The 13,435-nt window shown below is 43.8% G+C and overlaps 1 protein-coding gene across 1 annotated transcript; it reads right to left on the bottom strand.

Annotated features, from left to right (window-relative positions):
- Nucleotides 1-1,055: 1,055 nt before the first annotated feature.
- LOC124651753 (protein ZINC INDUCED FACILITATOR 1-like) lies at nt 1,056-6,626 on the bottom strand. Its single transcript, XM_047190792.1, has 17 exons — nt 6,407-6,626; nt 6,137-6,177; nt 5,096-5,156; nt 4,676-4,778; nt 4,483-4,585; nt 4,296-4,349; nt 4,129-4,191; nt 4,003-4,052; nt 3,848-3,923; nt 3,578-3,748; nt 3,218-3,305; nt 3,023-3,108; nt 2,790-2,897; nt 2,565-2,609; nt 2,368-2,456; nt 1,771-1,814; nt 1,056-1,491 (listed from the first exon to the last, which is right to left on the bottom strand). Exons 1-17 carry the CDS (start codon nt 6,546-6,548, stop codon nt 1,394-1,396), a joined length of 1,422 nt encoding a protein of 473 aa, XP_047046748.1. The 5' UTR covers nt 6,549-6,626; the 3' UTR covers nt 1,056-1,393.
- Between the last annotated feature and the right edge of the window lie 6,809 nt (nt 6,627-13,435).

Here is a 13,435-nt window from a genome sequence, read left to right on the forward strand (position 1 = left end):
TTAGCAGGCCGTGCAAATACGGCCCATTTGGGGGCGCTTTCAGGCTCAGGCTAAGGAGCACCCTGGGTGGGAAAACCTATACACCGACCAGGTCGGTGGCTACCGGCCACCGCACACCCCCTGGTCGGGTATGGGCCAGGCCCATTAATGTCTATTTAGCTTGTAGCAGTTCGTTTTTCCTTTTTCTTTTTTCTTTTCTGGTTTCTTTTTCTGGTTTCTTTTTCTGTTTTCTTTTTCTTTTTCTATTTTCGGTTTTGTTTATATTTTTTCAGATTCGAAAATTTCAATTTTTAAAAATTGTTCAAATTAAAAATGTTTAAATTCAAAAATGTTCAAAATTGAAAACCGTTCAAATCCGAAAATCGTTCAAATTTGAAAACCGTTCAAATTTGAAAACCGTTCAAATTTGAAATTTGTTCAAATTCGAAAATTGTTCTAATATGAAAATCGTTCAGATTCAAAAATTGTTCAAATATAAATTTTGTTCAAATTCGAAAATTGTTCATAGAGTAAACTACATTTTTGTTCAAATTTAAAAATGTTCAAATCTGAAAAATGTTCAGATTTTTAAAAAGTTATTTATTTTTAATTTGAATTTTTTTAATTTTGACAAATATTCAGATTTAAAAAAATTCTTTTAAAAAAGAAAACAAACAACAGAAAACAAAAAAAAACGAAAACGAAAAAACGAATTACCTGACGTTGGGCCGCGGCCCAGCTATCTACCCGGGAGCGCGAGGGTGTGCGACATCCTCCCAGCGCCGACCAGGTCGGTGTCGAGGAGCTCCCCCCTGGGTCGCGAAATGGCTACCTATAGGAGCTCCCGCCATCCTGTCGGGTGCTCGCGCCGCCGCGCTAGCAGCCGGCAAAGGTGCTGGCTGGAGGGTCAGCGAGGACCCGGGATTGACGCTAATCCCGGAACCGCCGCGACGTCGTTCCAGGCGCGGGTACGAATTGCTCGGACCCACTCTCCTACCCATCTCTCGCCGATCCAATCCGTGTTCCCACTATCATGACAAGATCCATCGTAGTACATAACGCCTCATACAGGAATAGCAGTCCAATCATGTTGCCAGAGTTATTGCCGTTTCTTTAGCAGGGCAAGCAAACCCCCCAATTTCATCAAGAAATCGAAAGGTTCAGTACTGTTACAGAGTTCATCAGACTTCAGTTCCTGCTTATTACACGTATGCTAACATCTGGGTGAACACTGAGGCATGCCAAGATTGCAGTTGATTCCTCAACTAGCAGATTGATTGCTTAGGTCACACAGCTAGCAACACTACTACAGCTAGAGGTACAAAAAAGGGGGCTCTTCAGTCTTCAGCATGATGGTGCGGTGGTGCCACAGTACCACAAGCATGCTTTGTAGCACTATCTAGACCTATCTGTTTTACTTGTAATGTTCGGGAACTGCCAGGAATGGCTTGAAGGTCAATATGAGCCCGAGTACCTCTGTCAAGTTTAGCAGAAGAAACACCATCTGATCACCTGAACATACACGCAACAATTTAAACAGTTGTGTTTTGAGAGTGGTTATGAATTTCTACGAATTCACATTTATATTCAATCCCTATGATAAACATGCTAAAGTCCACCTGGTTTAGTTAAAATTATCCAACTGGTTTAAACTCTTCCTATTTCTTACCTGCCATAGTTTAGACTTTAGCGGTTAAACCACAAAATTATAAATTAGCAGTTAAAAGGTTGAAATGCTATTGTAAATTTGTAATGCTGCAAGTTACATATTTCTCAGAAGTCTAAATTTACCTGGAAAGAACGCTGCGTGCTGGCGCTTCTGTGCCCACGAGAATCTGCAATTACAGAAAAGGTATTGCAAAGTAAGTTTAATTCATTTTGCCAAAATATATCTACGGTCTCATTAAAACTACTTTATGTTTTTATCTTGATCGTCAGGTAACATGAGTTCTCTAGACAATAGGAAATTGAGAAATGTTTTACGTTTTATGGATAATAGCATGCTTTTTTGGTTTGGTCAACTAGTATTTCCAAAAGAGTAAGCATGTTTTTTTTTGAATGGTAAGAGTAAGCATGTTAACCAAGAAACCAATGTTCAATCTACAAAGTTTAGATTATGAAAAGCCAGAATATAATTTTTTTAGCTGTTGCTCTTCTTCTTTGTCTTTCCAATAAATAGGAGATGCTGAAAACAATAGTGTATTACACTAAGGCCGCGACAAGCCATCACCACCTGGATTGTTAGGATCTATTTTTTTGTGTACTTTGGTTTGCTTGTTGTTTTGGCACCACTTTCGTTTCTATACACAAATTTGGTGCTCTTCTTCTAATTCAAATTACACACACGTTGATGTGTGTTAAACAAACAGAAAGCATGGTTATACTTACATAATACCGGCCCCAGCCGGAGCAACAGACTTGAATAAGGACATGAATGTTGTGGCTATTCCATTTGCAGCACCTCTTTGCCCTTGTGGCTGTAAACGTGGATTTTATTTTTTACGTCAGTGCATTCGAATATAATGTTTTCCCTATGTAAGATCTGGGATAGTATACAAGTGAATTCAGAAAAGTTGGTTACATACGACAGCATTGTTTTGTAGAAGAGAGGTGCCGCTGACTCTAGTTATCTGATCAACATACCAAGAATGAGTATTTGTGAAAGATAAATTTTTGAATTAGAAATGCACCAAGTACCAGCATACGTTCGAACATTTATGATGAATTACCATCACATGTATCGACCATTTGCTGGAAGCGGTGAAGATGGTTTAAATCTTGGAACTATAAGCTCCTAATAAAGTACTTACAGCAAGAGAGCTTTTAAACATTGCTGCCATATATAGAACAACACCAAGTCTTATTCCTGACAAGTGTGTCAGAAACGGATAAGCAGCAATAATTGGTATAGACAGTGCCTGCAATGCTAGTGGTCAACTGAGAAAACATAGGCAGTAGTGAATTATCAAGTAAACTGAAATTCCCATATATAAAAAGGGTGACAGTTTTTTTATCTGATAAAAGAATGACATTAGTAACTCACAGATGCGATGCGGGTTGAGTTGATTGTCCCAAGCATCTTATCGAGCCAACGATAAACAAATAATTGATATACAAGAAGACATGCACCTGCAGTGTAAAAAATCGCATATATTGCAGCTTAAACACACAACATTATCTAAGACCTACCTAAGATTCTTCAAAAAAATCTGGAAAGGAATTGATTTAATACACTTACCTGCCACTGTAAGAACTTGTCCGACATCCTTAGATGAAAAGCTAAGTCCACCATATTTTCTATCACTTACAGTCCAGAGAGAAAATATCTGATGTTCAAGTGTGGTGGTAATGATTAGAATAATTATGCTTCCAAGTACTCCCTCACTTTCTAATTATAAGACGTTTTGGCAGTTCAAATATTAAAGAATCGTGGTAGTAGCAGATTTCATGTTTGCATGACGAATATGTACACATTTTAGATCAAATAGGTCAATCTCACACAGTGACATGAAATGATTGACATATATATTGTACTGCACCTAGATCTCATTATCTTTTTGAAGCACTTCTATAGTGAAGTAATCATATCGCCTATTACCTCACTGTATGCAGTGTCGTGGAGGGAGAAGACAGAATATGTAATAATTGATGACATCAGTGGCCAATTTTTTAATAAGCTCTTCTTAGGCGACTCTGTATGTTCTTGAGATGTAGAAGGTTCAGCTGCTTCAACTACCTTTTCAAGGTTGGTGTGCTTGTGTAGAGTTTCCTGTTTAGTTGATTGACCATACCAGATAAACATTCAAACAAAACACAATAATAGGTAGTAGTATAGATAGCATAAGCAGACTTCAGGAAATATACATACAGGAAGCCATATACAACTTATCAGGGCAAAAATTGCCAAAGTTGATATGCAGAGACATGGAAGAAGATATGGGAATCTGCATAATTGGGATCAAGAACACTAAAATGATTAAACATTTATTTTATTTAGTATGGAAATCTAGGAGAAAAGTTTACCTCCCAAATGTTGATTTGTCGTTGAAAATGTGTGGATATTGTTTGGCTGGCTGGTGATAAGTAGACAAAAAAGGTGAAAAGAAATACTCTTAGTGCGATTGAGATTTACAGGATATTTCATATTACCTGGGCAAGGTAGCCCCCAATTGCTGGGCCAATTATAAGGCCCAATCCCCATGCTGTATTGACCTAAGTTTTGGTGAAGTTGATCAAATTAGCTTCATGGTATTTATCATAGTGCTACCGTGGACAAAACATTAGTAGTTAAGTGCTTAATGTGGAAAAAGAATTACGGTTGACATGCCCAAAGCTTGTTGTTCATCCCGACAAACTTCAATGCAGTAAGCCTGCATCCACAAGTAACTTTCACATTATTCAAATAGACATTTGACATAATAACAATAAGAATATATGTAGATGCTGATGGTGATATCCTTCCTTTGTTTATTCGTCACAATTGTTATCTATATTTCAAAATACCTTTATTGGTGCAAGAAATCCATTTAAAGATCCAAGCAGCAGCCTTGTAGTAATAGCCATCCAATATTTCACACTTAACCCAAATAAAGTATTGAAAACAATTCTGAAATGCAGATATGGAAATTAGCTTGCATACAAAATAAATCACATGGATAATAAATTTTCACCAGTGAAAGATATTAAGAGCAGTTACGTTGAAAGTAACGACAATGCTATTACAGGCTTTCGCCCAATGCGATCTGCCACCATTCCCCAAAAGATTGACGCGAAAGCTCTACCAACCATATATGATGCACCTACAATAGAAGTATTAAAAGAGTATGCACAAAATATTGATGTCTTTGTGGAACATAGAAGTATGCATGAATTTTGGTGCTCCCGGTGCCAGGTATGAACGAATATTGGTAATTTTATAGAAAAAAAATACTATATTTTTGTTAGACTCAATTGATTGGGAATTTTGGAGTCTCTGTCGATTTATTATTTTTCTGAATTGATTGGGACTTCAGAAAGAAAATCTCAATCAACTGAGATATAGAAAAAGCCACAAAAATACATGCATGGACTTTGTTGTTAATTACTCTTTGAGAATTATGTGCTAACACAATCTTACCAAGAAATCCAGCATAGAATCCAATATCTTCTTCTCGTTGAGCAACATGCAAGTCTTGTATCTGTTTCAGAGAAGGAAAGACTTGAGTGCTCATTAATTTTTGCACAGTACTCCATCCCAAAGCTTAAGTCTTATATTATTTTTAGATAGTCAAACTATGCCAAGTTTGACTATGCTTTTACCAAAATCATTAACATGTAAAATACAAAATTAATATCATTAAATAGATAATGAAATATATTTTCGTATGGTATCTAAAAAATACTATATTTGTTGATAGATTGTTCTAAAAATTTGGTCAATTATACTTGGTTTGACTTTTAAAAAAAATATAGGCTTTAAAGTTTGGAATGGAGGTAATATATATCCAACTTTGAAAAATTCCCGACCATAGGGGTGCACTGCTGCGACCACTGGATGTGTGGATCAGAATCTAATTGTTGAAACCGAACACAAGAAAAAGAGTCACCTTGTCTTTCGAAAAAGAGATAAAAAGAGTCTCTTGACAGCGGCCTGCTTACAAAAATAATTTGGTGATGATGGCTAGACTACGGCTTATCTCCTTTATGCCACTGGATTTTTTGATGCGTATTCTTTTAGCCACTCGGTTTGCACTAATAACATGTGGATCCAAAACGTACCAACATGACAAAAGGAGGTAAAATCACTCTTTGTGGTAAAAGGCTATAGTTACAAGAGTACATGAAGACTACCTAGCCACTCTGTTTTTTTTTTCCGACAGGGACAAAGACCACTCTGTTGTACATGCATGCCAAGGTAGCTAGCAAACAACGAAACATGTCTAGGCACTCTAGAGTAGTACTTGATAGCCAGTCTACACTCGTATGCGCTTGAAACAAACAAGCAGACAAGAAAGAAACTTAAATAAAAACTATGACTATCAATGAAGAAAATGCGTGGCGTATTGCTAGCAGTAGTACAATCTAAAAACAAACAGGGAGACAAAGGAAGCTAAAATAAACTCTGAGACAAAAAGGGCAGTAGCAATGAAAGAAATCGGCATGCGTATGATAGACTTACCATGAAGTAGAGAAACGGGAACAGCGACGTGATCGGCAAAGCTGAGGAAGATCGATGGAGACGTACATGAGATGCGGAGAGAGAAATATCGGTTATGTGGAGAATGATGCGACCAAAGAACTTAGGCAGACAGGCAGAAGCATGCATTGAGGAAATTAAATAATCCACTATGATGTGCTGTAGGTGCAGTGACAATAAGATAAGACCGAGAGGGAGAGAGAGAGAGACGATGGCAGCAATTCAGCTAGTTTTGTAGTACTACACACTAACATGAAACGAAGGTGGTGATTCCGACGAAGGAGAGCTCCCTGTACGGGATCCCCTTGCTGCTCTCCTTCCTCCGCTCTATGGCGCACCCGGGGCAGCCGTCGTAGTACGTCTTGGCCGGTGCTGGAGACGCCGCCTCGCCCATCTCAGCCTCTCGCTCAGCACCTGCAAACCTCAAGTGCGAGTAGGAAGATGTGGAGGTTTGCTGAGACGTAGAAGTAAAGGCTGGCAGCGCAGTGGAGACGATGCGGAGGGAGGCCGACTGCTTGTAAAATTAAAGGCAGAGAAGAAGATGAAACAGGTAACGGCGCTGAGAAAGCTAGAAGCTCACTCTGTCGCCGTCGTGTGTTGGTACGTGTGCCCCGTTGCGTCTTCATCTCTTCCACACTGACCATGATGCAGCACTAGTATGTAACACGTGAGGCGGGTGACGCGCGTCAGCGAGTAGAGCGGTGTCCATGCTTTTCCTGTGGCTGTGAGAGGCAGGGTGACGGAGCCACCGCACCTGACGGTCGAGGCAAATCCATGGTAGTAGAGGGCCTAGGGGCGCCGCGTACGTTAGCAAATGGAATTTGTGGCGTGTTCGCAACTACGTCGAGCCAATTTCGGTTGAAGAAAACAACAGACCACGACTCCACAATTTCCGCAATGTTGTCGTATCAGGGCCCTACTCATTTTATTTCAGACACATGTATATCCGTTTTGGTCTAATTACGTTGGCTGGTGGATAGAAATGCAGCCATATCCACCTCTTGTCCGTCCGGGTTAGGACACACCCAACGGGCCGACACGTTTATTTGTTTCCATCGTCAAGGACGCTGGTGTGATTAAAGGCCGCACACCTCTTAGCCAACCGCCTGCCAGCTTCCCGCGTGGCCGCTCGGTTCCTACGCATGTGCCCATCGTTTCATGCACGGCCTCGCATTTCCCGTGTGCTGCTGCTCATTTCCCGCCATGTGTGTGGCTACAAGAGGAATAGGGCCGCTGGGGTGGCGGCCAAACCCTCTGCAAGCAACCAGCAAAATCCTGCACTGATAGAAAAACATGCTTCCGGGAAGCCCCATAAGTCGCGAAGGTAAAGGAACCGCGACTAATGGGGTCTTTAGTCGCGGTTCGTGTGGCGAACCGCGACCAAAGCTGCAGGCCTGGGCGCACGGTGGCCAGCTGGTGCACGTGGGGGGCTTTAGTCGCGGTTGGCGGAGCCAACCGGGACTAAAGCCCCTCCCCTATATATACCCATCCAGCAGCCAACACTTAGCCATTTGGAGCCATTCTCTTCACAAACTTCACAAGTGAGTGTTAGGTTTGCTTTTGGTTCCTCTTATGCACATAAGGTGTTTGATGAAATGCCCCAAGAGCATGAAACAAACATGATATGAAGTGTTGGAGCCACACTTGAGCTTTCTCATTTATTTTTTCCTCCTCGATCGCGGTTAGCAACTTGAACCTTTGATGTGTCATTGATAAAATATGCGTGTGTGTAGTTCATTGTTTAATTTATATTGTTTGTAGCTAGTTAGTTTAACAAATGCATGATGGTTAATTATATATTTTATATTATAATAATGCGGATGAATCGGCAATGGATGTACGGTAACCGACTCTCCGGCGAGTTCGAGTACGGGTTTGAAAGATTTCCTCGTAGTGGCTAATGCGAACAAGCGGGGGGTTTTGTTATCTGTCCATGTGTTAACCGTAAGAATCGGAAGGGTTACTCTTCCTCAAGAGATGTTCACATGCACTGCTTCGGCACGGTTTCATGCCAAGCTATAATTGTTGGACCAAGCATGGAGAAAGAGGGGTTATAATGGAAGAAGATGAAGAAGGGGATTATTTCATCGATGAAAGCTATCTTGCTCATTTCGGTGATACTTTCATGGAGGATGCTGAAGGTGAAGGGGAAGGTGAAGGGGAAGGTGAAGAAGAGGCACGTGATGATCCCGTTGATGATCTTGGTCGGACCATTGCTGATGCACGGAGACGCTGCGAAACTGAAAAGGAGAGGGAGAATTTGGATCGCATGTTAGAGGATCACGGGAAGGCGCTCGTACCCCGGATGCGATGATGGTCCGAAAAAGCTGGGCTGCACACTCGGATTTGCTTGAAATGGAAGGCACGAGCAGGTGTAGCCGACTCGGCATTTGAAAACTTGCTGAAAATGTTGAAGAATATGTTTCCAAAGAATAACGAGTTGCCCGCCGGTACGTACGAAGCAAAGAAGGTTGTGTGCCCTCTAGGTTTAGAGGTTCCGAAGATACATGCATGCATCAACGACCGCATCCTCTACCGCGGTGAATACGAGAATTTGAATGAATGCCCGGTATGCACTCGCATTGCGTTATAAGATCGGAGGCGATGACCCCGGTGACGATGTTGAGGGCCGAAACCCGGGAAGAGGGTTCCCGCCAAGGTGATGTGGTATGCTCCTATAATACCACGGTTGAAACGTCCGTTCGGGAACAAAGAGCATGCCAAGTTGTTGCGATGGCACAAAGAGGACCGTAAGTCGGACGGGGAGTTGAGACACCCCGCGGATGGAACGCAATGGAGAAAGATCGACGGAGAGTTCAAAGATTTTGCAGCTGACGCAAGGAACATAAGATTTGGTCTAAGTACGGATGGCATGAATCCTTTTGGCGAGCGAGCTCCAGCCATAGCACCCGGCCCGTGACTCTATGCATCTACAACCTTCCTCCTTGGTTGTGCATGAAGCGGAAGTTCATTATGATGCCGGTGCTCATCCAAGGTCCGAAGCAACCCGGCAACGACATCGATGTGTACCTAAGGCCATTAGTTGATGAACTTTTACAGCTGTGGGGCAGACCCGGTGTCCGTGTGTGGGATGAGCACAAAGAAGAGGAATTTGACTTACGAGCGTTGCTTTTCGTAACCATCAACGATTGGCCTGCTCTTAGTAACCTTTCGGGACTTGTCAAATAAGGGATACAATGCATGCACGCACCTGCTTACATGAGACCGAAAGTGTACATTTGCCAAATTGTAAGAAGAACGTGTACCTTGGGCATCGTCGATTTCTTCCGAAAGGTCATCCGATAAGAAAGAAAGGCAAGCATTACAACGGCAAGGCAGATCACCGGCCGAAGCCTGCGGAACACATCGGTGCTGAGGTATTTGATATGGTCAAGGATTTGAAAGTCATCTTTGGAAAGGGTCCTGGCGGACAATCGAGTTCCGAAGGGAGCCGACGGGCACGCAGCCATGTGGAAGAAGAAATCTATATTCGGGAGCTAGAATATTGGAAAGTCCTAGAAGTCCGCTCCGCAATCGACGTGATGCACGTTACGAAGAATATTTGCGTGAACCTCCTAAGCTTCTTGGGCGTGTATGGGAAGTCAAATGATACAAAGGAAGCACGGCAGGACCGAGCAAATTTTGAAAGACCACGATGACCAGGCATCCGGAACGGTTTCAAGGTCGTGCCGGCCTACGCTCTCACCAAAGAAGAGAAGGTCATCTTTTTTGAATGCCCGAGCGAGTATGAAGGTCCCGTCCGGATTCTCTTCCAATATAAAGGGAATAATAAACATGGCGGAGAAAAAGTTCCAAAACCCGAAGTCTCACGATCGCCACGTGATTATGACGCAATTGCTTCCGATTGCTTTGAGGGGCTCCTGCCGGAAAAATGTTCGAGTAGCCATTGTGAAGCTATGTGCATTCCTCAATGCAATCTCTCGGAAGGTAATCAATCCAGAAGTTCTACCACGGTTACGGAACGATGTGATCCAATGTCTTGTCGAGTTTCGAGTTGGTGTTCCCGCCATCCTTCTTCAATATTATGACGCACCTCCCTGGTTCACCTAGTCGATGAGATTTCCATTCTCGGTCCTGTATTTCTACACAATATGTTCCCCTTCGAGAGGTTCATGGGAATATTAAAGAAATATGTTCGTAACCGTGCTAGGCCGGAAGGAAGAATCGCCAAGGGCTATGGAAATGAGGAGGTAATTGAGTTTTGTGTTGACTTTGTTCCCGACCTTAAGCCGATTGGTCTTCCTCGATCGCGGCACGAGGGGAGACTAAGTGGAAAAGGCACGATCGGAAGGAAATCAACGATATGTATGGACGGCCATTCTCTGACTGAAGCACACCACACAGTTCTGACGAATTCCAGCTTGGTGGCTCCGTACTTTGAGAAACACAAGAATATTTTACGCTCGGACAACCCTGGGAAGCCTGAATCCTGGATTAGGAAGGCCCGCATGGAGACTTTCGGCAGTTGGTTGAGAAAACATTTAATGAGTGACGAACATGTTGTAGATCAGCTGTACATGTTGGCCAAGACACCATCTTCGACTATAACGACTTTCCAAGGGTACGAGATAAATGGGAATACATTTTACACGATCGCCCAAGATAAAAAGAGCACCAACCAAAACAGTGGTGTCCGCTTTGATGCAGCAACCGAGAATGGGCAAAAGGTCACATATTATGGTTACATAGAGGAGATATGGGAACTTGACTATGGACCCTCCTTTAGGGTCCCTTTGTTCCGGTGCAAATGGTTCAAGCTAACGGGAGGTGGGGTAAAGGTGGACCAGCAATACGGAATGACAATGGTGGATTTCAACAATCTTGGTTACCTTGACGAACCATTCGTCCTAGCGAAAGATGTCGCTCAGGTTTTCTATGTGAAGGACATGAGTAGCAAACCGAGGAAACGGAAAGATAAGAAAACGATCAGTACATCATGCGATGATCCAAAGCACCACATTGTTCTTTCAGGGAAAAGAAACATCGTGGGAGTGGAGGACAAGACAGACATGTCGGAAGATTATAATATGTTTGCTGAAATTCCGCCCTTCAAAGTGAACACCGACCCAAGCATTAAGTTAAATGATGAGGATGCTCCATGGATACGGCACAATCGTAAGCAAGCGGGGACACAAGGAAAGAAATGATGTGTAATAATTTATTGTACCAAACTTTGTTGAATGGATCATGTGAATTATATTACCCGTGATGTGGTTGGTGTCCATTTTCGAATGATTCAATTGACTCGAGATAGCACTGATGATACATGAAATTTGGAGTGACTAAGTCATACTCCTGCATACAGGAAATTTGGAGTGACTAAGTCATACTCCTGCATACATGAAATTTGGAGTGACTAAGTCATACTCCTGCATACAGGAAATTTGGAGTGACTAAGTCATACTCCTGCATACATGAAATTTGGAGTGACTAAGTCATACTCCTGCATACAGGAAATTTGGAGTGACTAAGTCATACTCCTACATACATGAAATTTGGAGTGATTTAGTCATACTCCTGCCTAGGCGTATAATATGCATACTCGTAGTCTTCATAGCCGCCGCCGTTGTACTGGTAGTCGGCGCCTGCTTCTAAGTTGCCGGCGTCGTCGTCGCTGCTGTCGTCGGCTGCTCGTCGGGCGGCGCTCGTGGCTCGAAGCGAGGGTAGCGCAGGCGGGGATATCGCCGGCCGTGATGTAGTCCATGACGCTCTGCGGAGTCCGGCCGTACCACCATAGCCGACGGCCGGCCTCGTGGAAGTTTCCGGGAGGCGGACCGTCCTCCTCATACCCGGCGAGCGCCCTCTCACGCCGATTGATGAAGAAGGCGTCCCAAGTATGCTGGTTATCGGGATGCCGGTGGGGATTCATCCGCTGCTCCGGCGTGAGGTCGAGGTAGTAGTGGTTCGTGATGGCCGCCCGGCGCGCAGTACCCTGAGGGACGGGAGGGACCGGCACGCCGCCGGCGCTTAGGCTCCAGCCGGCAGGGACGCGGTTCTATATGTGCCGATTATGGACAACTATGATCCGGACGCTGAAGAACATATCTTCGGCATCATAAAAGGCGATGTTCTATATGTGCCGACCGGACAAGAAGAAGATGATATCTCTTCTTATCTGAACTTTGAGGGTGAAGATGAAGGGCATGGTCAGCAAGATGGTGCCGAAGAAACGTCGATAAACGACGATCTTCAATTGGAAGTAGCAACCACCTCCGGCGCCAAGGTATATATATATACATTGAGCCTCTGGTGATACAAACTCACTGATTTGAATAAATATGTGTGTACTAACGCGCGCGCCTCTCTTTCTTATTTTAGCCCTCGGCCGGATCGTCGAAACAATCGAGTACGTCGTCGTCAAAGCGTGGCGCAACCAAGACGATGAAAGCAGGAGAAACATGCACCATCGATGTTGTCGAGGAAGCAACCGGCAGGCCGCCGGAGCCCAGCAAGAACGCCACCAAGTTTGTCGGCCAATGCGGAGCCGTTGTTAGAGACAACGTCTCGATCACCGTCCAGGAGTGGAATGAGCCAAAGAAGGCACGTGTTGGTTTCACTTTTGTCGATAAGAGAATAAAAAAGATTGCTTCAAAAAGCTTATGGAACATTTCGTTCTACCTCCGGAATACCGCAAATACGATGAGGAGGGTAACAAGATTGCGGAAAACAAGGAGAGGTGCAAGCTAGTCAAACAGTTCGCTCTTTCTAGGATGGCCAACGCATTCCGGAAATACAAGCAAAATCTAGCCCATGACTTTGTCAAGCCGGGCAAGACTCCGGATTTCAAAGGACAATATGAGAAACCGCAACATGATTGGCCAGAATTTGTGAAGCAAAAGAAATCGGAGCGAGTTCCTTGAAATATCGAAAAAAATAAGGATAATGCGGCCAAGAAGGAGTACAATCATAAAATGGGGCCAGGAGGGTATCGCTTTTGGCAGCCTAGGTGGGAGAAGATGGAGAACGAGCTGAGGGCGCGAGGAATCCGGTCCGGGTACGGAGGGATGGGACCCAAGGGCCAAAAGCTGGTGGTACGGGCATGGGGGATCGCTGAACCCGGAGACAGGGAGTGTGTTTACCAGGGCAAAATAATTACACCCACCGAAAAGCTTATTGAGGCAATGAGGGATGCTCAAGAGGGGAGGATCAAGTTCAACGAGAGAGAACGACGCCACGACAAAAGCCCTCGGGAATCCCGAACACGGAGGACGTGTACGAGGCATGGGGCACATTCCGTGGAAAATAGGGTTCCCCGAACGA

This window comes from Lolium rigidum, chromosome 5 (assembly GCF_022539505.1).
Source record: "Lolium rigidum isolate FL_2022 chromosome 5, APGP_CSIRO_Lrig_0.1, whole genome shotgun sequence".
Taxonomy (NCBI): Eukaryota; Viridiplantae; Streptophyta; class Magnoliopsida; order Poales; family Poaceae; genus Lolium; species Lolium rigidum.

Bases quoted from the DNA above. Each gene is read 5' to 3' on its own strand.
- LOC124651753 (XM_047190792.1), bottom strand. From the start codon at position 6,548: ATGGGCGAGGCGGCGTCTCCAGCACCGGCCAAGACGTACTACGACGGC. The intron at 4,053-4,128 runs GTAATATGAAAT...ACTTATCACCAG, and splicing joins TTGGGGGCTACCTTGCCCAG to CCAGCCAAACAATATCCACA. The intron at 2,610-2,789 runs GTAAGTACTTTA...TATGTTGATCAG, and splicing joins TGTTTAAAAGCTCTCTTGCT to ATAACTAGAGTCAGCGGCAC.